This window comes from Musa acuminata, chromosome BXJ2-10 (genome assembly GCF_036884655.1).
Source record: "Musa acuminata AAA Group cultivar baxijiao chromosome BXJ2-10, Cavendish_Baxijiao_AAA, whole genome shotgun sequence".
In the NCBI taxonomy this organism is placed as follows: domain Eukaryota; kingdom Viridiplantae; phylum Streptophyta; class Magnoliopsida; order Zingiberales; family Musaceae; genus Musa; species Musa acuminata.
The window spans coordinates 37003947-37029717 of NC_088347.1; the positions used below are offsets into that span (position 1 = coordinate 37003947).

At 37.2% G+C, this 25771-nt stretch overlaps 3 protein-coding genes across 3 annotated transcripts; 1 reads left to right on the forward strand and 2 right to left on the reverse strand.

Moving 5' to 3' along the window:
• The first annotated feature begins 1254 nt into the window (after positions 1-1254).
• Positions 1255-2690, forward strand: LOC103969614 (uncharacterized). Its single transcript, XM_009383199.3, has 5 exons — positions 1255-1543; positions 1635-1897; positions 1981-2074; positions 2170-2281; positions 2356-2690. The coding sequence occupies exons 1-5, from the start codon at positions 1285-1287 to the stop codon at positions 2480-2482; spliced, it is 855 nt and encodes a 284-aa protein (XP_009381474.2). The 5' UTR covers positions 1255-1284; the 3' UTR covers positions 2483-2690.
• A 1381-nt stretch (positions 2691-4071) lies between these two features.
• On the reverse strand, positions 4072-14467 carry LOC135625824 (uncharacterized). The gene is made up of 3 exons (XM_065130911.1): positions 14256-14467; positions 10795-11506; positions 4072-4554 (listed from the first exon to the last, which is right to left on the reverse strand). Exons 1-3 carry the CDS (start codon positions 14465-14467, stop codon positions 4483-4485), a joined length of 996 nt encoding a protein of 331 aa, XP_064986983.1. The 3' UTR covers positions 4072-4482.
• Positions 14468-15273: 806 nt separating this feature from the next.
• Positions 15274-16779, reverse strand: LOC135625538 (AT-hook motif nuclear-localized protein 28-like). Its single transcript, XM_065130471.1, has 2 exons — positions 16585-16779; positions 15274-16416 (listed from the first exon to the last, which is right to left on the reverse strand). The coding sequence occupies exon 2, from the start codon at positions 16397-16399 to the stop codon at positions 15473-15475; it is 927 nt and encodes a 308-aa protein (XP_064986543.1). The 5' UTR covers positions 16400-16416; positions 16585-16779; the 3' UTR covers positions 15274-15472.
• Between the last annotated feature and the right edge of the window lie 8992 nt (positions 16780-25771).

The following is a 25771-nucleotide window of genomic DNA, read 5'->3' on the forward strand; positions in this document are numbered from 1 at the left end:
AAACATGCGTGTTCTTCGTGGCAGATAGATCTGACGGATTCAAGCCACAATAGAACCAAATCAGTCATTAAGTGTTAGCAATCAAAATTTACGATTAGTATCTAATACCATGATTTGGGTCAATTTAAGAGCCATTGCCCCTCAATCAATCTACAACTTTTGAGGAATAAAATTTTGGGTCAATTAATATCATCTATGTTTTTAATCATCTTGAAATCGAGGATGATTGAGGAATCAAAATTGAGGAGATTAATAAGTTTTTTTTTTTTCCTTTTTGTTACTCAACCTGAGCTTGATTAAGGAATATTTAAGCAGATCAAATAACCCAAAGTGACCAAAGTGAATGACCAGATTATATATGTATATGTATAATGATGTCAAAAAATATTTTGGTATTTTAATTTCCTATTAGAAAAGAGGAAGAAAATTATAATCGATGAAAGGGAATTTTAGTTCGCGCATAAATTAAATAAGCATAAATAGGGAGAGATTTGTGGATGTTGAGTCCATCATAATACAATCCCATGAATTAAGTATTACTAGAGGAGAGACTGCTTGAAATTTCACTAAACTCGTTCTATATCTGACTCGAATCGAACATTTAATTCCCTTTATAAAGATTAAAATACAGTTATGTAAGTGTTAAGGACGCACAGCAATTTGGCTGAGACTGGATCGAATCGAATGCAAATTGTCATCCATCTATGAGTTCCGTGTGAACCGAGCCTCGCTCCTCCCCTTCCCCCCACACGTCTGCCTCGGCCTCGGCCTCGGTCGTGTACTGCGGCTGCGCAAGATCCAGGTTCAAAGAACAGGACAAGGCTTAGTTTTCTTTCCCGTACATGGAGCAGACTACATGCGGATGGCTCCATTAATGTTCTTTCAACTCTCCCGTCTTTGTTTTCCACTTCGGCTTCATTTACTGCGAGCCAATCTACCGGAAAATATGCAACGAGTTGATGCATTCAGGAGATGCTAAAACAGTGTTTTAAGCTGATGCTGATCAGCAAGCCAATGTCCTACGCTGCGTGCATGGCTGAAGCGCCTCCTCTGATCTGTGTTCTTCGAGGTTGGGTGTTGGTCAAGTTCGACCTCCTCCCAACCGAGTGTAACACGCAGAAGGCTTCGGTGCCATGTGGTGGAAGCTCGCACCACACGTCATGAATTAGTGGGGTGGAATCAAGCATGATATGACATGATGAAGAGAAGGGGCGTATATAAGCGAAGAAGATGGAAGCTTTTCCATTTCCAGCGTTTCATTTCGGCCTCAAAAGGTGGTCGTGTATGTCCACGAGCAGCCAATCCACATCCTCATCTCCCCACCCCACCAACACCACCACCACCACCGCCACCTCCCCCTATCTCTTGCACAAAGTTAAACCTTTCCCCTCATGTCACCTTGCCAACATGCGGTCCATGTCGTGCTCCACCTCCCCCAAAGGCATCGCCGCCATCGTCGGCGTCGGCCCCAAGCTGGGCCGCTCCGTCGCCAGGAAGTTCGCCCACGAAGGCTACACCGTCGCCATTCTCGCCCGGGATCTCGGCAAGCGATTCCTCTCTCTCCCCTTGCTCTCGTTCTGCCCATCGAGTTTGACGCTCCCCCTTTTCCGTTCCCCTTCCTTGTCTGCTTGCAGCTAAGCTATCTCGGTTCGCCGACGAGATCGCTTGCGAGGCCAAGGCCCAGGTGTTCGCCATCCGCATCGACTGCTCCGACTCCAAGTCGGTGCGCGAGGCCTTCGAGGGCGTCCTCTCGCTCGGCTTCGTCGAGGTGCTGGTCTACAATGCGTGCGAGCCGCCCGTGACGTGCCCCCCTACCAACTTCACCGCCATCACCGTCGAGTCCTTCGAGCGCTCCCTCGCCGTCTCAGCCGTCGGAGCCTTCCACTGCGCGCAGCAGGTAGGCATGAACCGACACATCTGCTCACCTATGCATCCCCCACACAAACCTTTGGATGAACTCGGCAACCTTGTTCGATGAAGGTTATTCCCGGCATGGTCGAGAGGGGCAGAGGCACCATAATTTTCACCGGTTCTTCGGTGTCCCTTAGTGGCTTTGCAGGCTACTGTGGACTAAGTAAGAGTATCTGATCCAAAGCAAAGCAAAAAAACATGAAAGGGAATCCTTGTGATCGATTGCAATCCTCAGTGGTCCTCATGCTAATGTTGCAGGTTGTGGGAAATTTGCTCTGAGGGGCCTGTCCCAAAGCCTCGCAAAGGAGTACCAATCATCCGGAATCCACATCGCGCATGTAGTCATCCACGGGGATATCGGCGCTCCAAGGTCAGCTTCCGTCCTCGCAAACAAAGACAAAGCTACTGATCCTTATTTTACCACTGCGTTGGGTGCTGTATCAGATCATCAAGAGGCGATCATAGCACGACGTCAATGGATCCAGATGCACTGGCACAGACATACTGGCACATTCATGTGCAGGACAAGGGTGCATGGACGCAGGAGATCGACCTGCGATCGTCTACCTAAAGCTCGCGCGTCTTGGTGTGGCGGAGGAGCTTAGTAGGGTGTTAAGGTAGTATAATTCGGAGGGGTGGAGTTGATTGCAGACACTGTAAAAGAAACGATTCCATGAATCTGTGGTGTTAAGGTACTCTAAATCGTAGGGGGTGGAATTGATTGCAGACGCTGTAAGAAATGATTCCATGAATCTATGTATCAATGATTGCTGGGTCCATGGGAATTGGTTAGTGCACGGAAGGGGGAGGGAATGACGCAGCATATGGCTGTGGACGACGAGTCGTGTCATTTTCGGGTGCACACGATTTGTGTTGTGATTCGCTTTTGAGTATGATGTCGGTGATGATTTATGTTTTCGTGTCCGTCGTGACATTTGCTTGCGGCCGAAGTTGAAGCGGTGATAGGACGGAAGAGGTAAAATTGTAATTTGCGGAATCTAAACCATTACGAGGAGATATTTTTGGGGAGAACAGAGGAGCTATCAATCATTCGACTTTTGAGGGAAAAGGAAACGGGTCATGCTTTAGAGGTGCTACAGAACAAAATTTGGGTACCTGCACAAAAGCAGACGCCTTTGTGAATTATTATGATTCTGACCATTGAAAACATTGGGCTTCAAAGGGAAAAATAATAGTAAATAAATAGAGAGAGAGAGAGAGAGAGGGATGAAATAAGAGATAATGAAATTTTTTAGATAAGTTAATATATATATATTATCTTTTTAATATTTTTATATGATAAAACTCATCTATTTATAGGGTCGATGATGGTGGTGAAGATGGTGAAATAATTTTAAACTTTGTTTGCTTATATTTATGTTTATAATAATATTTAAATTATTAGGATCAAATAATTTATAGACCTTGGATTTAACGTTATACCCAATATACATATAGATAAACCTTGGGAAATCATATTTTTCAGGCTTGATGTAGGGTACTATTCGTTGTTTGATCCACAAGATGTAATATTTTCTTATGATCCATGCTATGCTTTTGTTTAACCCTTGGTAGATACGTAAGAGCGTCTTCTTGTTCCTACTAAAGTTATCATCAACATATTTATTTGAATGCTTTAATTTTTATAATTATCTTTTTTAAGACAAGCTACTAATTTTTTTTAAAGATTAGTTTCTATTTATAAAATATAGATGAAAATTACAAAAATCAATTTTTATAACTATATTTATATATTTTTATTGTAGGTAATCTATCTAATTTACTAGCAATTTATTATTTTTCATAACCTTGTGATTTCTATCATGATATAATCTCTCTATCCTCACTAAATTCTAAAAATTACAATTATCTTCACTCATGTGATCACAAGAGATATTTCAATAGTCTCTTTTAATCAACTTGTTTCTCCCTGTGAGAAAACTCAGCAACATCTTGATAACACAAACATGATGAGGTCATTGGAAATGCCATTTCAAGGTCATCCCATGATGAAGACAAAAAGGAAAGGGGAGGGAAGGAGGGGGAAGGGGTTCCATGGCAAATGATACAAACACTTGTTGAGACGGGCAAAACTACAGAACCCCCTACCCTTTGACATGAAGCAATAAAACCATAGCAACAAAATAATAAATTGGATAATGTTGCAACCAGTCCCTTTCGTGGAATCCACATAAGTTAAAGCTACAGAAAACTGTGCACAAAGATCACCAAGGAACTTATCGTGATTCTGGAGAGGGTATCTTCCCCAAGCTTTCCTTATCCAAAAGGTGCCTCAGTTGACAACTCAAGTGGAATGAATAGTATAGCTGGAACCATGTCTGGGAGAACAGAAGCCATTGATGAGGTCCCGGCTGCCGCTTTCGCAAGTGTAAGAGATGCCCATTGTGAACTCAGTTGGTGAAAGTAAAGGAGTCAGAATTATAGTGGAGAACAGTTGTCTCATGGCAACGTGCCAGAAGCTTCATTCACAAGTGCAGGAGATACCGTGAAATATCGATCACACAAGATGAGTAGCCCGGTCCCCTCACTGAGTGGTCCTGCAGGTCCCCTTCATGGCGTGGCAACAGAATCACCAATTAGATTGCAGCTAGCAATGGGGCCGATAAATGATGCCCCTGTTGGCTACAAATGAGTGTAATTAATTACTATAAATCAAGGTCCCAAAGATTTACATTAAAAAAAACATGCAAGCAAAAGTGAGATTCACACGCTCAAAACTTAATCATTGAATTGCAGTCATCATTAAAAATTGCAATTATGTATTACCCGGGTGTCATGACAAACTATTTGATTGACCACAAAGCGCTATCTTCGAAATGTTGCATCATAAAAAAGCAGTTGTGGTCCATAATTTCTTTTCCTTTCTAATTAGCTGAATCGAAAGCCTGTGTGTGCATTTCTTCTGGACTTGGTGAAGATGACCATGATTAGGGGGGCTAACAGTATGTTGCTCTAATGCCCCTGCCTAACTATTGAAAGTAACAAGAGATTAGCTAAGGACACTGTATAGCAGATAGAGATCGACTAAACCTTTATTTGTATATGATCTTTGGCACAAGGATATAGCTACTATTAGCGTTAATGACTAGTTTGTTTCCTTTACAAGCTCTTAAGAGTTTTTCAATCAAACAGAGATCTCCAACGGGTGACAGCCCCTTGTCTTATTGCATCATCAAAATAATTCACAAAATTCAGAACCATATAAATAAGACGATAACTAAGACACCAGTCCAACTCGAATCTCCATCATTTCTATCACGGGAATCAATTCAAGATATAGCTGGGGTTTTTGACATCTATCAGAACATTAAACCTAAAATAAATATGAAGAATTTGAATTGGTCTCTTCCAATACCTGGCTGATCAAGCTTTCATTACTCATCTATATATTCACAGCAGTAGGTGCATTACGTATATTCATAACCTGATATCGTCAATTGATTGAATCTGACTTGTTTTCACAAGAAATTAAACCCATCAAACACCATATAGAAATAGGCTAATATAGCATGATAGACCTGGACCAGGACAATCTCATGATGACTCCATTATCTTTCTTGACTGTCAAAACAACCACAAAAAGTTGTGATGTTAGAAGACAAAGGACATAAACAAATATTCTCTTTGAAATCCTAGAAACAAATCCTCCAGTTTTTGTGATCTTAAATCACATGGCCTGTCGTAGTCATTGATGGATCAATATCCTTCTCACTTTCCCTTAGTATACCAATCATTTCTAACTCCAACAAACTTTCCGGGACCAAACACAAATAAGTTTATGGAATTTGAAACTCAAAATAATTCAGAAGCAATGAAAGTTAATTGGACAAAGATAACACCATGTAATAGAGGAACTTTCACATGCTAACCTACACCAATTTTTGTCATAAAATAAATGGCAGACTACCTTTGTACAACCACTAGCAGTACTTTGTTCCCTCTCTGAGAGGCCTGTCAAGAGGATGCCTATGACAGAATGTTGAATAATTTGCCATGTACAGTTCAGGATCACCTTTCGCTGGTAACGAAAACATGAGAGAGAGAGAGAGAGAGAGAGAGAGCATATTTCTGATCTCACCGAATACTGACTTTCAATGGAATTTGAGATAAGGATAAGCCTTTTCTTCATCCTCCTTATGTAAGTATGTATACTTTTCCAAACCCAGATATCCTGACCTTGGATCCAGGGAAACCAAACAGAAAGTTGATGCATAACTTAGCTCGCATGTGCATCCTAATAGTTACATTACATAATTCGTTCATCATATTCATCTCATCTTTTGCTTTGTGAAGATGTAACGACAAACAATTATGGATTCTTAAAATAATTTGCAAATCCTTAGAAGAATTTTAGGACAACTCAGATCAAAATGTGTTCTTGTATGCTAATAGTGAAAGAAGAATATTACAACTAGCTGTCCACATAATTCAACGACTAGATTTCTTGCATGCAAAACTCAAGAGAAGAAAGTAAAAGAGAAAGAAAGAGATAAGCAATGGAAAATACTGTGAAGGTTTCCAACCAAAAGAAACTTTCTTGCAATCTCAACCATACAAACACTATTCCCTTCAAATGAATACACAACAACAACAAAAATGTAATGTCTTAACTATTTGGGGTCGATTATATGGATCATTAGTGGCCATTGAATTCTACAAATGTTTATATCTTTAATTAAATTAAAAACATTATAATCTTTATTTACAGTTTCTAATAGTCTCCTTATACCATGAATATTAATTATCTCATATTTTCTGACTACAATATCTATAAGTCTCTCATTTCAGCAATACAAACGTTTTGTATATATTCCTTGTTACATGCCCAACACTGAAATCCATAAAGTATTATTGGCCTAATCACTATGTCATAGTTTTTTTGTTCAATTTAAAAGATGCCCATATCACATGACACTTCTAACACTCCACTCCACTCTATACGTACAAATATCAACAATATCTTCATCAATTTTTTCATCTTGTTGAATAGTCAATTCACAATACCTAAAACTTTTGCATATTGAGACTTCTCATCCATCAAACTTAACTATACTCTTAATAAATTTCTTAATATTATTAAAATTATATCTTACATATTTAGTCTTAGTCCTAATTTATTTAAAATATTTAATTTTAGAGTTTACCTTAATAACTTAAATTTAGAATTAATTTCATTTAAATCATCATCAAATAAAAATAATATCGTCGGCATATAAATACACCATGTGGTCTAAAGAGTATGTGATTAGTAAGTTCGTTCATTATCAAAGTAAAGAAAAAGAAACATATAGATCTTTTTGTGATCCTATAATTTAGACTTCCTTAAACCATCTCTCTGATGACTGCACCTCTATCTTTAGATTCCCCAACAATCTCTTTGGTCATGCTCCTAATTTTCAGTTGACTAATATAGACTCAAAAATCAATCCTTTTAAAATTCAACCATAGCTTTAAAAAAGGATTAGCTATAAGATAGACTTCCTTTATTGAAAACACTTTTCAACCAATTAGAACCATACCAAAAAGCAATCCGATTAAATGTTGGGTCACTGAGTTTGTGGTCGGATCGCATGTTTAATTATAAATAAATAAAAATATATAAAATGATGAAAAATTTAAAATATCAAAATTAATAAAAAATAAACAATCTTATACAAATGAAAAAAAACACTTCAGTCATGTGGAATATAATAAAGATAATAACATCAACCATCATCAAAAAAGAAAATTTTATCATAATTAAATAATGCATGATAATTTTTAAAAGGTTTAAAAGTGAATATACAGTTCAATTGCTTAAGTAACGATATGGACTGATATGGATGTAAAATATATGTAGGATGAAAGTTAAAGTATACTTATGTTAATAAATCGAAGTATAACAAGAAGAGATGACAAATTGTATATGACCATAAGAACGAGTGATTGGAGAAGAGAATGGGATCATAGATTACTAAACGAAGAAAATATAAGTACAAGAGGGGTTAAGACATAAAAAGAGGGGTGACAATGGGGAGAGAAGGCGAAGAGAAGACATGGGAGTGTAGATGTGTTGAGAGAACAATGATTGAAGGAGATGAGTAGGAAGAGAGGGGAGAGATGGATGGAGGAGAGCGAATAAAGAAAAGAAGTGATAAGATAATAAAGGTCATTTTCTTTCTCACCTTTAACTCCAATTCAAAATTGATGTAAATATCCTATAAAATAAATAATAAGAAAATTTAAGCTAAGGGTATTTAAGGAATCTTAACTATATTACAAAACCATATTGATTTATTTAATCCGATTGGTTCATGTGGATTTCCAAAAATCAAATGGGTCAACCAGTTCATTTCGGTTCTTTAACATATATGATCCAATAAGAATGTTAATAAGCAATGATCCTACTGTGATATTCAGAGATTGACAGTGGTATCTATTTTTGGTTCCTATATATCAGACCAATGATTGTTAGCTACTTTGCATTCAAATTAACATCACCCTGTTCTTTTCATTAGACTGCAAATTGCCTTCCATTCTATTCAAAATCAAACATACACTCAGACCAATTTTTGCCGATTGCACCTCTCTGTACAGATTGAGGTGGCTGTTCTAGGCTTTGTTCTGAATTACTAAAACTGGAAAATCTACATGACAAGATTTTTACATAACATAAAATTCCTATTACCACCAAGTCCTAGATAATGGGAAATCTTAGAACTACCTAATCTACATTCCCAATGGCTTGAGAACTCTCTCCCTTCTATACCTACCACAACTAGAAATAAGAATGTGTAATCCAAATAAATACATTAAGAATCAAGGATCATCCTACTGATTGACATGGGTAGAAACATAGCATGTTAGAAAGGTGACATATGTCGCACCAGTCTATGTCAAAGATGTTGACACATGGCTATCATAGGCCTGTGGCAGATGTCACAGGTGCCTGATAATCATGCCATGCCAGGAAGCTGTTAGCGTGTGCCTGTGTCATTGAATAGCAATCCTTTCTAAAAATAACAATAACAAAATCAATCAAAAATAGTCAGATTTAATTGACTGAGCTTAATAAATCCTAGGACTCTCACAGGATCAAGTTTTGATTCATCTGCATCAAAATCAAGTGATTTTCCATAGGGAACACCACTTTCCAGTGAGAAGTAAGCATCCAATTAGTGATGAGTTTGCTGAAATAGACAGTTAAATTACATGGAACAAGGACCATGTTTCCAACAAAATATTGTTTGAATATTTTCAATATGCTGACATGAACTCTAAGAAATTTAAAAGTTAATATTCAAAACCAAAAGTTAAAAAAGAATGATTATGCAAAGATATTATTCCCATAGATCAAGAAACTTGACCATCATATTGTTTGATTAACCAAAGCTAAAATTTTGAAGCAAGGATTAATCATATATATTAAGACTTACTAAGAGCTGGATAATCGTCAAGAGCACGGTAAGAGATTCTGGCTTCTCTCAGCTATCTATGCTAATATTAAAGCTTCTGTTTGTCGACATTTATGGAATTTTTTTTCTATTAACAATTTAAGTTTTGTGCCTTGGTTTATATGTGGTAATTTTAATTGCATTTGCTCTATTGATGAAAAAATGGGTGGTAAACAATTTCAATTGAATCAGTTGTTAACCAATTTCAGAAATTTTGATTTTGCTTTTGTTCAATCGATTTGGGTTTCAAATGTTGTAAATATACTTGGAATAAGATTTGTTAGCTCCAGAATTTGAGTTGCCTTGATAAGGCTCCGGATAATAACAACTAACTTTCTCTCTTTCATGATGTTAAAATTAGGCATCTTCCCAAGATCTCCTCTGATGATGCCCCTCTTCTGATTGAATTTGACACCGTCACCAAGAATCACAGATCTCCTACTCTCTTTGGGTATGATGCTTATTGGGCTAACTAAAAAGATTGGTCACATCACTGTTAAGAAAATCTGCAGGACCTCGTCCATTCCACTCCCAGTGGTCTGATAAACTGGAACCAATTTGTCTTTGACATCAAGTTGCGTCCTAACAACTGGTCCAAAAACAATCTTGGTCATTTGGAAGCCAGAGATTGAGAGAATTAAGCAGAAAAAATCTATTGCCAGACTCTCCAATCAAGACTATCTTCATCTCCTCACTCTTAACAACAAAAATGATTCACATCAAATGGTGGATCCATGTTAAATCCCAATGGATGGAAAAGGCAACAACAATACCGAATACTCCATAGAATTTCTAATCTCAAAGGCCGGAAAAACACTAATGTGTTTGATCTCGACCTTATTCTACTGGAATTCTCCAATCGAAATAGATTTTGGTGTTCACCAACTGTTTTTGTCATGTGATCCTTGTATCTAGTGTCATATGCCTCAGAAAGCGAAAGAAAGATAAGAGATTACAGAAAAAAGACCACTAAGAAATGTAATCATCAACTGCCGAGTTTGATCTTGTTGTCTGTGCTATTGAGGGGTCCAAGGCGGAAGCCTCAAAACCCAAAAATATCTTATGATCAAAGACTAAGATCATTAGCAACAATTGAGCAAAGCCTCCAAAACTAGCAATAGAAAAAATGGGTATTTGGTTATTGCCTGACAGTAACGACCATGATTTATGTGCAAGGCCCAATAAATCAAACATGTGGAAACGTCATTGTTTAGTTCACATTAGATTTCATATAAAAATTGTAGACAACAATGACAATTAGAAGATCTACAACCCACCAGTAGAACATATAAGAAACCTAATATAGACAAGAAATTAGCCAAAGAACAAGCGAGTACGGTTTCCGATAATGCCCAAGGTTGAGTCGACAAAATTCAAGTAAAGAAAAATTAAGCTCAGTTAATCACAAGCTTTTTTTATTTTTCCTCACCTGCACAATATTTACCTTGCTCCTGAGACAAGCTTCCTCATAGAGATCTTCCGCCAATGCCTCCCTCAAGCTCTCACCCAAGTAGTTAAGCGATCGCTCGCTATCCACCAGGCTGGCTAGCTGAGGGCTCTCCAGCGAATCCCTCCACATGTACCTTCCTTCGTCTTCTGGCCCCTTGGTAAACTGACACATATTGTGCAGCACCACACATGCGACCACCGTCTGGGCAGCATGGTCAAGCCCTACGTTGAGGTTCCGAAGTATCTTCCATCTTACTTTGAGCAACGCGATCGCAGCCTCCACTGATGCAGCCTGACCTTTAGCAAGGGGAGGTTGGGGGAACGGAGGAGGTCGTTGCCAGGGACAGGGCCGGACTTTGGGTCGGAAGGGTGGGAATGAGGGTGGGGTTTGTCGGAGTCGGAGGTGGACAGGGAAGGAAGCAATGGCGGCGGCGAGGTTGGGGAGGGCGGTGAGGCCCTTGAAGGACTGTAGGGTGGAGAGGAGACGATCCGGGGAGGCGGGAAGGGTAATGTAACGGTGGTAGGTGGTAGAGGCGGGTAGAGAGCAAGCGGTTGAGTGCACGGGTGCAGCGAGAGACGAGGGCCGGAGGGAGGGAGAGGGAACAAGCGAGGGAGGAGAGGCCGACGAGCCCGAGGGAGAGAGCGCGATCGAACGGGAGCGATTAGAATGTGAGATAAGAGTTTTGGAGTACCTGAAAAGTTAGATGATTGAGAAACAAATACAATATGATATGCTTAAATTGGATTAAGTTATATATCTTAATCAACTGGAACAGATACAAATAATATAAATACCAAACTCGAATTCGAAGTAGGTTCAGAAACCTACCTAATTAGTCATGTTCTAAAACCAATAGAATAAAATTTACAGATACCTAATGATTATAAGTATAACTATGTTGAATGCAACTAACGTAATTATAATTATGTACCAATTATATTTTATTAACTCTCATACTTTTGTTAGACAGATTTATAAATAAAAAAAAACATGATCTTTGTTGGTATGTTTCATGAATTATAATTATAAATATAATTATAATTTTTGGTATGTTTCAAGAATTAGGGTTGTTGAGTATATTGTTGTTAAGTGGTCCCACCCACATGCTGTTTTTAAATAAAAAATAAGCTCTCGAGAATTTTAGTTATATCAGTTTCTTTCATTCATCGTAAACTTAAGCTTGTGAGGAATTGTCCACTTTAGATGGTGAATGAGCACTCAATTAAATAATTTTACTTGAAATAAATACCATATTTTACGATGAAAGGATATGAAAACCCAGTTTAGTAAATAAAGGAGGTAAAAATATCTAACTCATTGTCAAGAAATCGAAAATTATTTCTATCTTGAAAATGGCAAAACAGTCAGCTGAAATGCCAATCGACCTAACTCTATTTTCATCACCATTATCTGAGTCACTAATGATGACTCTCTTGCATTAGAACAAGTGAAATAATGGTGTTTTTTTGGTGATAGAACATATGAAACACATTGATACATTTCATCGAGGTAGGAGATGTCACACCTGATAGTGAACTCTCAACTAGTATAGTACTTTGATTAATAATATCTTTGCATTGCAATGCTACTTATCTAAATGATATAGGGACCATAAGCATAAAATTATATGTAATGGACCAGCAGCTCTTATTAATCCTTAAAAGATCACATAGTTTATGTTTAACAGAGATAACACAGTGCTCGGGAAAGAAGAGAGCAAATTTATCCTATTTATATGAAAGCCAATCAAAGAGAATAAGATACAAAGTTGAACCAAAGAAGTTATCCAAAATGAAACAAAAATGGATTGTTGGACAAAGACAAAAAAAAAAAAAAAAGGTAAGGAGATATAACATCACCTCATCGAACATCATGATCACTTTTAAACCAGTTCAAGTGCACATTGTTAATGCAATAGGAAAATAAAGAGGAAGAGACATAGGTCATTAGATGTCAATGGCTATACGGCGGTAACTATGACTTGTTTCCTCTCATCTAAGAAATTTCATGTGATCAGCAGAATAATTGCAGTCAGAATTACAAACAGCTGTGGAGAATCTGCAGCCGGTTAGGTCGGATCGGCATATAAATGGCTTCTAACTCAGTCCATGGCCAAGTTTGGCATGATCATGAGCTGCAGTGTGGGCCTGCAAGTGATCCAAAAGGATCCAGCATTCACACAAGAACTCCTCGACCCTCCCAACATGATCTCAGCTAGGAGAAGGATTTATACGCTATTTGGTGAAGATTTCAAATCTGTGGGACACCGGAGGTTGAACTAGTGTGGCTGTGGTGTTTTCCCTAAGTAAGCAGTGTCGTAGTACATGCGACCTCTGACACAAATAGCTTTCCGCGGAGGGAGAGAGAGAGAGAGAGAGAGAGAGAGAGAGAGAGAGGGAGGTGGGTGACCAGGTTCAGAGTGCCCGACAGCATGGGAGTGGACTGAGGGGGAGAAGTGTGGATGGAGAAAAGGGTGGGCGGGTGAGAGGACAGCGGAGGAGACGGAGGCATTGGATGCGACCACCCACTCTGCAGCGCCCGTCTCCTTCCATCTCTCGCTGTCTGTTCATTAGGTTAACCAAGTTGATGACGCGGCGCCCTCGAGGTCTCGTTGGTGGTGTGAACATGACGATCCAAATCCATCCCCATGCATGCACCCCACGCGAGAAGACAGAAAGGCTGACACAGTGATACTCAATACCACATCAGAATCGTCGCCTTTAGCGTCAACCCGTTCCAAGAGACGAGGCAAACATTCGTGCAAACAACAGCACCGAGGCGATCTGCGAGTTTGCATTCACGATTAGGGAGAAAGCATCGCCCACTGCAATTAATAAGACTAGTAAATGATCCATGGAGGAAAGGATTATTTTGATAATCACTTCTCCTTTTGTTTTTGTTTTTTTTTTTTTGGAAGAACAATACTAAAAGTTGTGAAAGGACAAATGATTAGCATGGAGTTTCCTGTAAAAAAATTGTAGTAATTTTGATACATGAAATATGGGGATAATTATTTGTGCAACCTCTGATCTGGCTAACAATCATGAACTACCTTCCATGTAATCTTCCCCACTAGCTTAGTTAGTCTTTGGGAAACTGGTCAGTCTTATTATTTGCATTTGGATTTTTGCCTGTTAGATTTCATTGTTCCTCCGATTCCCAGTGAGTAATGTTGAACCTTACATGAAGAACTAGAATGCCCTCTATAAAGCAGTGACCATGTTCCATCAAGTGATTGTAATATATTGTAATATATATATAGTCATCACCATAACTTGATCGACCATATGTTTCTATAACTCGAGAGCACCTGAACCAGTATTAATTTCCATTCCCAACAATATCAATAGGAAATAATGGTAAACCAAAATACTGGGAGAAATGCTATCATCACAATCCATCTCACAACACACTTCTCTGATGATAAGGAAGGGCACCACCTGCTAGCTACTGCCAACATGTGGGATCCAGCAGCCTCCCCATGGAATGCATCCTCCCTTCCTTTCCAAGGAGAAGGCTGTTCCGAGATGCAACTTGGAAGCAAAGCCAGCCATGCCTCTGCCACAAGCTTGCTTGGTTGCAGAAGAGATCTCTTTTGTACCCAGTGGACATATGAAGGAAGCAATGAATCCATCCCACCGCCCGCGCTCATCTCGTCAAAAGCAAAAGAAAGGAGAGAGAGAGAGAGAGAGAGAGAGGGAAAGGAGTGTACGTGATATGTTTCAGTTCAAAGCTTTTACTTTCCTCGTAGATATGTTTCAGAAGGCCAAAGTACAACCTTCCTGCCTCTTAAGAAGAAAGTAGGTTTTGTTTTGTCTTGCTCCTGACCTCGCTTTGGCGTTCGCTGCTTTTGAGGCGACCAGCTTTCATCCACAAGGCTAAAGCCTATCCCCTTCCACCCAGCCATTCAAGTCAAAAAAAAGTACACACTTCCTCTCGTCTCTGCCAAAGATCCATCAGATGTGTGTACCATTGACGCAGTCGGAAGACACAGGGAAGCACGCAAGAGAAAAATAAGAGCTAAAGTGGATCGCGTGCGTATCTCCCCGGTGTGCTGCAACCTCAGCCCCACTTTGCAGAAGCAACCCTAGCCATTCAACTCCCTCTCCCTCTCTCTCTTTTTACGATAACACCAAAGATTAGAAAAGAGATCACATAAGGGAACCCCATTTCCACGACAACACCAAAGATTAGAAAAGAGATCACAGAAGGGGACCCCATTTCGCCAAATTACTTACAGAAAGGTGACAAGGAGACTCTACGCCTACCCATGCATGCAACCTTGCTTGACCAACACAATGGCTAAGGACTTTGTTGTGTTCCTCCAATGCCTTGATCATCTCCAACTCAAGGGAACCAAACGCTACAAACCAACAACGATCTATGAAACAGCAGGTGCAACTGTAGCAATCCAAACAAGCTGAATAGAAGGCTTCTACAAATTTAATACAGGAGACAAGAACAATATGAAATATATAAATCGAAACTGAGAAATAAGTTTCACTTTCTTTTGCCTTTAGACACGGTGCTGTAACCATGACAACCAACCAAGCTAAAAGAGCAGAAAATTTTGCCTTAGACTATTGAGATCAGAAACAAAGAACATTCAAGTCTTGGGGTCTTTAAGAAAATGGGAGGGATCGCATGAAGCGAAGCATCAGTAGGGCGGCGGAGGTGGCGGGCGGGCCGTAGGCGCCCATATGACATCAGACGGGACGTGGCCACCACTGTAAACGGACATCCCGCTCGACCCCACGGCCATTGCAGCAGAGGCTGTTGTCGCCAGAACTTGGTGGCGTCGCTGGCGATGGGCTTGCTGCTTCTGTTGTTGATTGTACATGTGCTGGTCCTGATCCTCCATGTCGCCGCCGCCACCGCCTCCGCCGGTGATTGAGACGGATGCCGACACGTCGTCTTCCGCCGGGAGCCTGTGGAAGGTGGGGTTGGAGAACGCCGCCGCCACCACCACCACCGTTCCCGCGGCCACCAGCGGCCCCGCCACTGTGCCCCCCACGATCTGTGCTTGAGGCCCGGCCAGAGAGATCGAGAGGCTGGATGCGGCGGCGGGGGACACCTCCGCCATCGCTGGCGTGAGGAACGTGCCTGTGATGGACAGGATCTCGAACCGCCCGCGAAACACGATAGTGGCCGGCGCCCCCGCAGGCTGGGGCACAAGGCCTAGATGCGGCTGGCGAAGTGTGACGTTCGCGACGGCACCGATGCCGGAGAGGACGCAGATGCCGAGGTTCCGGCGTTGGGAGAATCTTGCTAGCGAGTCGGCCACGTCGTGCCCGGCGGGGATCTCGAGCACGTGAGGCCGCATCACCGCCGAGGGCTCCTCCTCCCTGGTGATCACCACCGGCACCTTCGGCTTGTTCTTGGAACCCGGCGGCCGGCCTCGCGGCCTCTTCACCACCTCGATGGTGGACCCATCCCCTCCTGTTCGCTCCCTCTGCTCATCGAATTTTACCTTCTTGTTCTCGCCGCTGCTTCTGCTGCTGTCGACTTCATCAGATAAGCTCTTCTGATGCTGCTGCTGCTGATGTTGTTGCAGATAATGGTGTTGAAAGAGTTTGTCCTTCATATTGCCGGAGAGAGGTCCTAAGAATATAAAACAGTTCAAGCAAACTGTAGCGGGAAGCTTCAAAGGGCTTTATCTTTTATGTAGGACAGTATATGGGCGAAGAAGAAGAGGGAGGAGGCGGTGGTGAGGGACTATTTGTTTGCGGTTGGACTTCGAAAGCAGAGAAAAGAGGAAGAATAGCTTACAGAGAGAGAGAGAGAGAGAGAGGAACGGAGTTTGAAGGAGGTGAAGGTTGGTGGCTGGTGAAGTCTCTCTATATCTCGAGCTTGCTCACCGCTTTCGGTCCATTATCTGCGGACTTCTTTGACAATTGAGGGAGGAGAGAGAGGAGAGAGAGCAGGTGGTTCAGATGGGGTGTGAGAGCTTCCAAGCGAGGAGGATAAAGATGGAGCTCTCTCCATGTTTTGTCTTCATGCGAGCCGCTCTCTTATACTATTTTGTGGACAGCAATTTCTTGGGGAGTATAGCAATTATCTCTCGTACATATTCGAAGTTAATAAAAATACATCATATTAAAATGGGCAGTTTACCCTTAAAAAAAATATCAATAATGAGATTTTAGCATATAACGTCTTTCATGTCTAATTTTTATCAAAGGATGTTTCTTTTTTCATAATATGATCAAAATATCTTTCATAAAATTAAATAATAATGTATAATATTTGATTCTATTTGATTTTAGATTTTTTTGGGATGATTCGTTGATATAAATTATAAATCATACTAGTTTAAAATAAAATTAACTATTTGATTTATTCAAATTAGACCTAGATTGACTCTTTTTTTTTTTTCCAAATTATCCCACTAAACGTCATTCAACAAATGCAATAAGAACATAGAAAAGATCGATGGTGCTAACTTTTTTTTGTCATTGGTCACAATTATTATCAACAATAGAAACGACGTTGCCTAACTTAGCGATCAAAAGAGTCATAGCCATTGTTTTCCTATCGGGCCTCAATGGTCATGATGGCCTTCACAGATAGGGTAGGAGGTCATCATTGCCATCCTAATGAGCGTCAATGGTTGTGATCGTCGTCGTTATTGTCCGAGCTGAGATTGGTCTTGTCTTCCCATTAAGCATCGATGGTCACAGTCAATGTAGCCAAGGCAAGACATCACCATCGCTTTCAACATAACCATCGTCAATTGGTCATCGTTCGCGATCGACAAAGTCTTGTAAAGCCTCGGTGATTAACGACCCATCGCCCCAACCCTATTCAGCTTTATGTAACATCACAAAATCGTTGTATGACTAACCATTATATTGGTGAAGCATTTGCAGTATCGATAAAGTATCGACTATATCGACCCATTATTCAGTGTATAATCGAATCATTCATTATAATAATAAAAATATATAATATAAGATATTAGTCAAAATGAAGAATATAAGGATGAATTTAAGACATAATTACAAAGTCCCTTGATAGTGTTCAAGGTGTCAACATTTATGTGATAATCAACTATAGGTTAATGTAATTAAATATAATGCAACGTAGAATCTTTGGTCTTTTTGTATAGTCTAATTTTGCTTCTTCTTTTTTTAAGGTCTACATTGGCTATAAAAGAGTTTTTTATGTATAGTATACCTATATAAGTATATTGACATAATTTTTTGATAAATGTGCCATAACATTATAAACTTTTGCTAATTTTGAATTTTAAATTATAATTTTGGAATTGATGTTGCAATCCTTATTGTATTTATGTTTAAATTGAATTTATTTTACCATTTTACTAATTTTCAGAGTGGATTATAATTTAGTTACTATCTTTTTTATTTAAGTTGAACTTGAGTTGCGAATGAGATATGATTACGATCTATCATTCTGATCATTACATGTCAAATTTTATTAAATACACTAAAATCATCCAAAATTATGATAAATAATTTTAATCATCTTAAAATCATGTTATAGGAGTTGTGGATAAGTTTCCAATGGTTTCGTTAAATTTAACTCAAGTTAATACTATCAGAGATAATGATACTAACTATATCCAATGATAATATATCCAATAATAATAAGCTATGGTGTCACCCTAAACCGGGCAATAGTACCAACCAGAACTATAGTACTATTTTTTAATAATTTAATTTATATAATTATTTAAAAAATTAAATACATTAGAAAAAATGATACTAAATATATTAAAATTATATTAGGATAGTTATAGAGAAATTTGGATAGGTTTGATAAAAAAATTTTGAGTTAAACTCTGGTTACGCTCGAGCTCAGTTCATAGATTCAAAACACAAATATCATATGTGGATAATTAATCACACTTAAATAAAAAATAAAGTTATACTAAACATACTAAAATCATATTAGGCTATTTATAGAGGAGTTTCGATAGGTTTAGTACAAAAAATTTAGTTACAATCGTGTTACTCTTGGGTTTGAATTACAATCGGTCACATATTCAAAACATAAATCTACTATTTGGACAATTAATCATTCTAAATAAAAAATAAAAAAAATACTAAATATACTAGAATATGAATTACTATCACTTGATCACTTATAGTACCCTAAACATCCGACTGCATTTTTGAAATGAAAAATAATAATGAAAATCATATTGTATATCGAGAATAGGCCTAAGAAGACATGATCCTAAGCTAATACTTGACATGCCTCCCCTCTTCCAAGTCTATTATTAGGAAAATGAAAACCAAAATTTGTGTTAGCCAATAAGTAATTGTTTGTATTTTGTTAGTCTTTCTAGTGTTAATATCACCTATGGTGATAATGATACTACCTAGATCAATGGTAGTCCAGATTTGTAGTATAGGTACAGTGGTAGTATCGAACAGTGTCGATAGTACTGTTCATACCCCAAAATTTTAAGGATTTAAAATTTTGGCTTTATTCTTGAAACCTTTTAGGCCTATAAATATGACTTGGTTGATAGAGTATCTATTTCTAAGTTGGTAAAGTATTATAAGCTCTTATTTTGAGTATCATTTGAGTCTCTTCATTCTCTTGAGTTTAATTATAATTCTAAGTTATAAGAGATAAGAGATCCCGTATAAAAAGAGAGTCTGAAGGTTATTTCCTTAGTCTAAAAAAAGAAAAATTTGTAACAAGAATAGCTGATCTTTTCCCATTAGAAAAAAGATCCATAGTAAAAATCAATAGCGTCGAAGAAAAAGGAATCGAGAGTAGATGCTGGTTGAGAAGATTGAACTACTATAGATTAGTTTGCCTCTATTTATTTGGCCTTGTGACTTAGTTTTATTTTCTTTACTTGAAACTTTAACTTAAACAATTGAGTTTTTAAAATATGTTAATTTATCAATGGAGTTTTAAAATAGATTAAAAATACTATTGAACTTATTCACCCCTCTCTTAGTACCATTTAGATCTTAAGACAAACTTCAACTTTTTTATTGAGCACTAACAATGAAATAACAATAGATAACCATCATCTAGTTATAATTTGTCAATGAATCCAAATCATCCATATATGATAGTAATGCTAAGATAAAGTATAGTTTGTTTGATAAATAAAATATAAATAAAAATATATATAATATACAATTGATAAAAGTTGATAATATTAATATCGTCATCACTAGCACCAGCATACACATCAAATCTTTTATATTTTGTCTATTAGAAAGTTGATCTCTAAAATATTTCTCAAGCATATAAACCAAAGTGATTACTTCAACATCTAGACTTCTTCATGGTTAAAAATCTTCAAAAATAGAGCAATATTGCTTGGGCTAAACTTAATTGGGACACTATCAAAAATAAAAATAGATCCTTTCATCTAAAATTCCAAAATACTATATAGAGAGATCAACACAGAAATATTAGAAATATCTACTATATAACAAAAAGGTGTCCTTTTATGTATACGAAGATGACACCACCTAAGTGAATGAATAAGTGTCATCACTCATATCACTTAGTACATATAAAAAAAATCTAAAATAATCTATATAATAATGATCATTATATATTATAAAGAGGTGATGTAATTGCATAGGAAGGATGAACGAGGAGAGGATTGCGGAGGAGGTGAAGATGGAGAAGAGACTTTATACTTAAAAAAATAATTATATATAACTTAATAATGATTAAAATAAATTATTATCTAATCTACTTTTTAACCCCCAAGTCTAAGGATCTATGTAATAAAGTAATTATATTTATATATATAATTAAATATTATAAAAATATTATATCCAAAATTTAAGAGAGAAAAATTACAACATAATTATTAGATGATAACCAAAATAAATGATTAATATAAATCTTCTTTAAAGATCATTTCATCAACAAACCACATGAATGACCAATTCTAGTCATCAAAGTTATTACGAAACATATGTACTTATGTAAATATATATGAAAGTTATTTTTGTAACATATAAAAGAACAAGAAAGACGTTCCAATTCCAAATCTCACATGAGAGATAAACATGCTTAGAAAGAACATGTGCCAACACCGTTCTAATCAACACTTGAAAAACTACAAGGAAATATAGCAATTCAAAATTGATATCCACATCATCTATTCATTGAAGGGTGACACGCATTTAGCTTTTGATGACAAATCACATTTACATTAGCACATAAATGCTTGGAAGAACACAAGCCAAGAAGCTAAGGTTCCTGTGAGAAGTAAGGTAATTAAAAATTTAGTAGGCAATGTAACAAATCAAGATTAATAATTAGTAAAATTTACATGACTTTTGAACCTACATTATTGCAATATTCTCATCACCGATCGCATCCTTCAATTAGTAACACTAATGAACAATTCATACAAAATTCAAATTGAATATTCTCCATATAAATGTAAATATTTTATGATTATTGTAATATATAAGACAATATAAAGCCTACTTTTGTGCTCGATAATGTGAAGTAGTTATCGACGAAGATGTTGCCATTCGCAACTGAAGAGAAGATTAGGTCATCGCAGTTGGGTGATGCCATCGATAAAGTCGTTATAGGTAAGTTAATACTAGAGAAGGGAGGATATTCTAATTGTTAAAGAGGGGAGGATGTCATCATCGTTCATCGTAAAAAAAGAATAGAGAAGAGAGGAGCACTTATCTTCGTTGATTGCATGAGAGTTACAATCACTTGATGTAACCCTCTTTGTCTTTTGATTCAAACTTGACCCGATTTGTTTCACAAGATCAAACCCGAACTACGATCCCAAATGGATTGAACCAACCCTTAGATCGATCAGATTTAAATCAAATCGCTCGATTCAATTAAACGAGTTAGATTGATTTCAAGGGTATTTTTGATATTTAGAAAAAAATACTCGTCGGTAAAAATTAAATCTAAGGGTGGTATCCGATAAAACCTCATTCTTGAATTTTTTAGATAAATTACTTTATAATAATAATAAAATAACTTTCTGACTCACCGATTAAAAGTAAATATGTTCGTCCAATGCCTCCATTGTGTTCAATTTGACTGAATCAACAATATGTGGAATTCTGAAGATCCATATGACTATCACGGTGGAGTGATTACCGGCTAAAGAGGATCAAATTTTTAGTCAAACGTGATCTATCAAATTCAACTGTTTCGAGCGGATAGTATTCACATCATACTTTTGACGTAATTGCACCTCTGATATCGACACGATTGATGTATTTCTGTCTATAATTGGAATTACATTTATATAAAACACAATGCAAATCTCCAAAGAGTTGAAGTGAACTCTTCTGAATGAACTTTAAACGCATGCCGAGATGCAATTCTATAAGATGAGCATACCAAGCCAGAGTAAAAGAATAGATGTGACTCAAGCAAAAAATATGTCAGAGGTGGAAATAGGATGAGATATAGAAATTAAATTTCACTTGTATAGTATTAAGGATAGTCGATATGATAGGAAAGTAGTCTTCGCATGAAAAAGCTATAGTCCAACATCCCATTCCCCTCCCCTTCAATAGTCCTAACGTGAAAAGGTTATAGTCCTCCATCATGAGGATTTAACTTCAATTTTTTTTTATTTAAAAAATAATAGTTATTACGGTGATTCTACAGGATCTATACACCATTATAAAAAAAAAGGAAAGAAAAAAGAAGCTTAAGTTGCTTCAATTATATTATATTTTTTTGACATATTCTAGAGATATTTTTTGCTTATTACTAAATTAGACTTACCAAACTTTCTATTTTTCCAGTTGATCTGATAAAATTCCATGTCAAATATGTAAAGAAAAAGATAGGAAATAGATGAGGCTGGAAAGGAGGCTTATAAAAGGTTGAATTGCAAGGGAGGAAGCTTCAAAGGTCCAAATCAGATGGTCAAATACATAAGGCTTGAGAGAGAGAGAGAGAGAGGTTGTTGTTGGAAGTCAAAAATCAATGCATGTGAGCCAAAAATCAATGTTGCTGGAAGTCTATTGCTGGATGATGTTCTCGCTTTCAAGTGATGAGGTTGAACACATCATGCACACAAGTTTTTGGGATGTCTTTGGATATGTGTGCTACAAAAGTTTTACATAATTATTCCCATCGATCTAAATAGGTGAAAATTCCAATGCAAGTATTCTCCGAAATAAATCCTTTTTGTTTTCTCGACGACTTTCAATATCTCAACGGAGAATATGCTTTCTTTCTTTATGTTTCTTAGAAATGTTTATGAAAATTGTATTTACAATAAAAATTGAATCTGTTCTACGATGATTTGATACAACAACAATCTTCATTACCTAAGCTAAGTATTACATTCATAATTAGTTCCTTCATAAATATATAAGCTTAAGTTGTTTCAATTAAGGGTTATGGAACTTTGATGATGCATCAATTTCAACCAACCATTGTATTTGATTCAATATATATTATTAGCTAACATAAATATGAGGACAATAACCCTTTAATCATTATCGGAACAGATGAATATACATACTATATTATTTTCTCAAAAAAAAATCATAGTCGATGAAACAATCATAAATATATCAAGAAAAAAAATTATTTTTGCGTGGATTATGAGTTCGACTCTTTAACCATTATATTTTATGAGGTCGATAATTACCATAATGTGTACGTATCTAAAGGGACTTGTACTCATCAAGGAGAGTCTCGTTGGTTCAATGCATCCATCCATCCGAATGCGTCCATACAAAGTCGGTCGAAGTTGGTGCAGCCTTCACATCTCTTTTATCGACTTGAAGAAGCTTGTCCAAATGATGACACCACAATGTCCTTAAATCAAGCCTAAATTATTGGCACATGAAGTGCTCGTAAATAATGAATCCTACTCGAAAATAATTGCACAAATGATTTGTTCTTTCAACCATAAAATTAATTGCTTATCGCCCATATCAGATATGGGAAGTTGAAATGGCTCGTTAAAGATTGGGTCACACCCATCATCATATCCTGGAATGTGGATTATCAATCATATTTTTTGGCGTGTGGATCATAATGTGTCATCATCGAATCAAAATTAAAAGAAAAATAGGGTGCCCTTCGAAAGTAATGGGGACTACTCTCCTTTTTGCTTTTATAGCATTACTCGTATCGTATTTTTCTTTGATTAGCAGTGACGTATGACTCGAGTGTCATATGACCTGGTAAGATTATATTTCGAGATGGTTACGTGGTTTTCGAACTCGGATCATGATAAATATAATAATACTATCACAAAAGTTCTTTTTAGCTCATATCGGATTCAATCTGTGATGGGGACAGCATATGTGGCAAGTGGATAAGTGACAGCTGGGCATGCTTCGTTGGGCCAATCTATCAAGGATTCGATCCTTACCCCAAGATTCTGTCTGGATAAGTTGCTTATTGGTCCAGACACGGGGGGTCCCACTTTTGTCTCGAAAGATCCAAATCGTGAGGAGTAAATATTAAAAAAGGGATTTTACATTGTATCAATCATCATTTCAAGGTTTGTAATAGCATGCTTTTGACCCTCCAAATATTAATATCATTTAATGTACGACTCCGTTAATTTCTGTCCAATAAACTCAAGTTAACTACCGATCCTAAATATCATTGATTTCTTAAAAATTAAAATGTTAAATATCTAAAAGACCGATTAGAATTATCATTAATTATTTGATTGACCTCTCCGAATTGGCACAACTAATTCTCTTGGGAGGCATCAATTGTTCCCATGTGTTATTTTCTTAATAGCCGCCTGTCAAACTCGATCAGAAGAGCGAACAAAGAAGCATTGAGAAATCTCAGACATCTTTTTGTTGTTCTATAAAATCTCTCTATGAGCCATGAGCTTCTACTCTCTCTCTCTCCTTTCATAAAATAATCCTCTCTGATGATTCGAGTATAAGAAGAAAATAACATAGATTTCTTATAATCTTTCCTACTTTGTACGATCCAGCATGCTTAAGAAGATCACTCACCTTTGTGACATCAATGAAGTCAGTGAAATAGGCATCTAAGATTAACAACCTCAAACCTATGTAGAAGGAAAGTTCGATAATATTAAGTCACTATTACTCAGATTTTTTAGTTTTTTGGGCCAAAAAATAAAAAGAAAAGGTTTGGTGAATATTCTATGTACAGAATCATGAAATGTGTTCACTATTAACTCCTATCTTTTGAGCTTTCAGTCATGAAGTCGGTGTTAGAGACAGGCTTTTTAATAGCAGACTCGCGTTTGGAAGCTGTCAACTGATACGACTAATTACTTTGAACTAACATGATGGAAATGGTCATGGAAATGCCGAATGGGAAGCATGAAATATCCTTGCAAGTTTTTGTTGAAATACATATGTGATCACAACCCAAACTGATGTATTAAAGGACATAAATCAAATCATTCTTCTTCTTCTTCTTCTTCTTCTACAACCAGCAAGTCAGATCAAGTGTGAGAAACGCTAGCCGCCACTTGGCGAGTAGATGGTCAAAGTGGTGCACTGTGAGAGTGATGTGCTCAAAGAACCGAAGCGCAAGGACCGAAAGGAAAGGAACATTGGTTTGATGTGGGATCTGTTGAGCAAGATCAATTGACCCAATTATATTTTTGTCATGTTTTTATTTTGGATGGAGGATGCCATTTACGGGTGGCAAACCGATAGGGTATTTAAATCGAAATCGGGTTCGCATGCCTTTAGCTCGATTAATATAATAATTGAAATGATACCTATAAATTTTATCCTCGTAAAGTCTAACTGATACTTTTCAACTGGGATATATAAAATAAAAATTGATGGAAGAGATAAAAAATAGTGATTTTTATTTGGTGTAATTAGAGTTCAAATTCTTGCTATTGAAAAAAATTGAAAATCTTGAATGAACACTTAATCTTTCCAATCTTTTCACTCCTCTAGAGTAAATGAGTAAATGTAGACCACATCAACTCCTAAGTTTCTTCCATAGATTCTATGAATGCTAGCTCGTAGAATCGTTT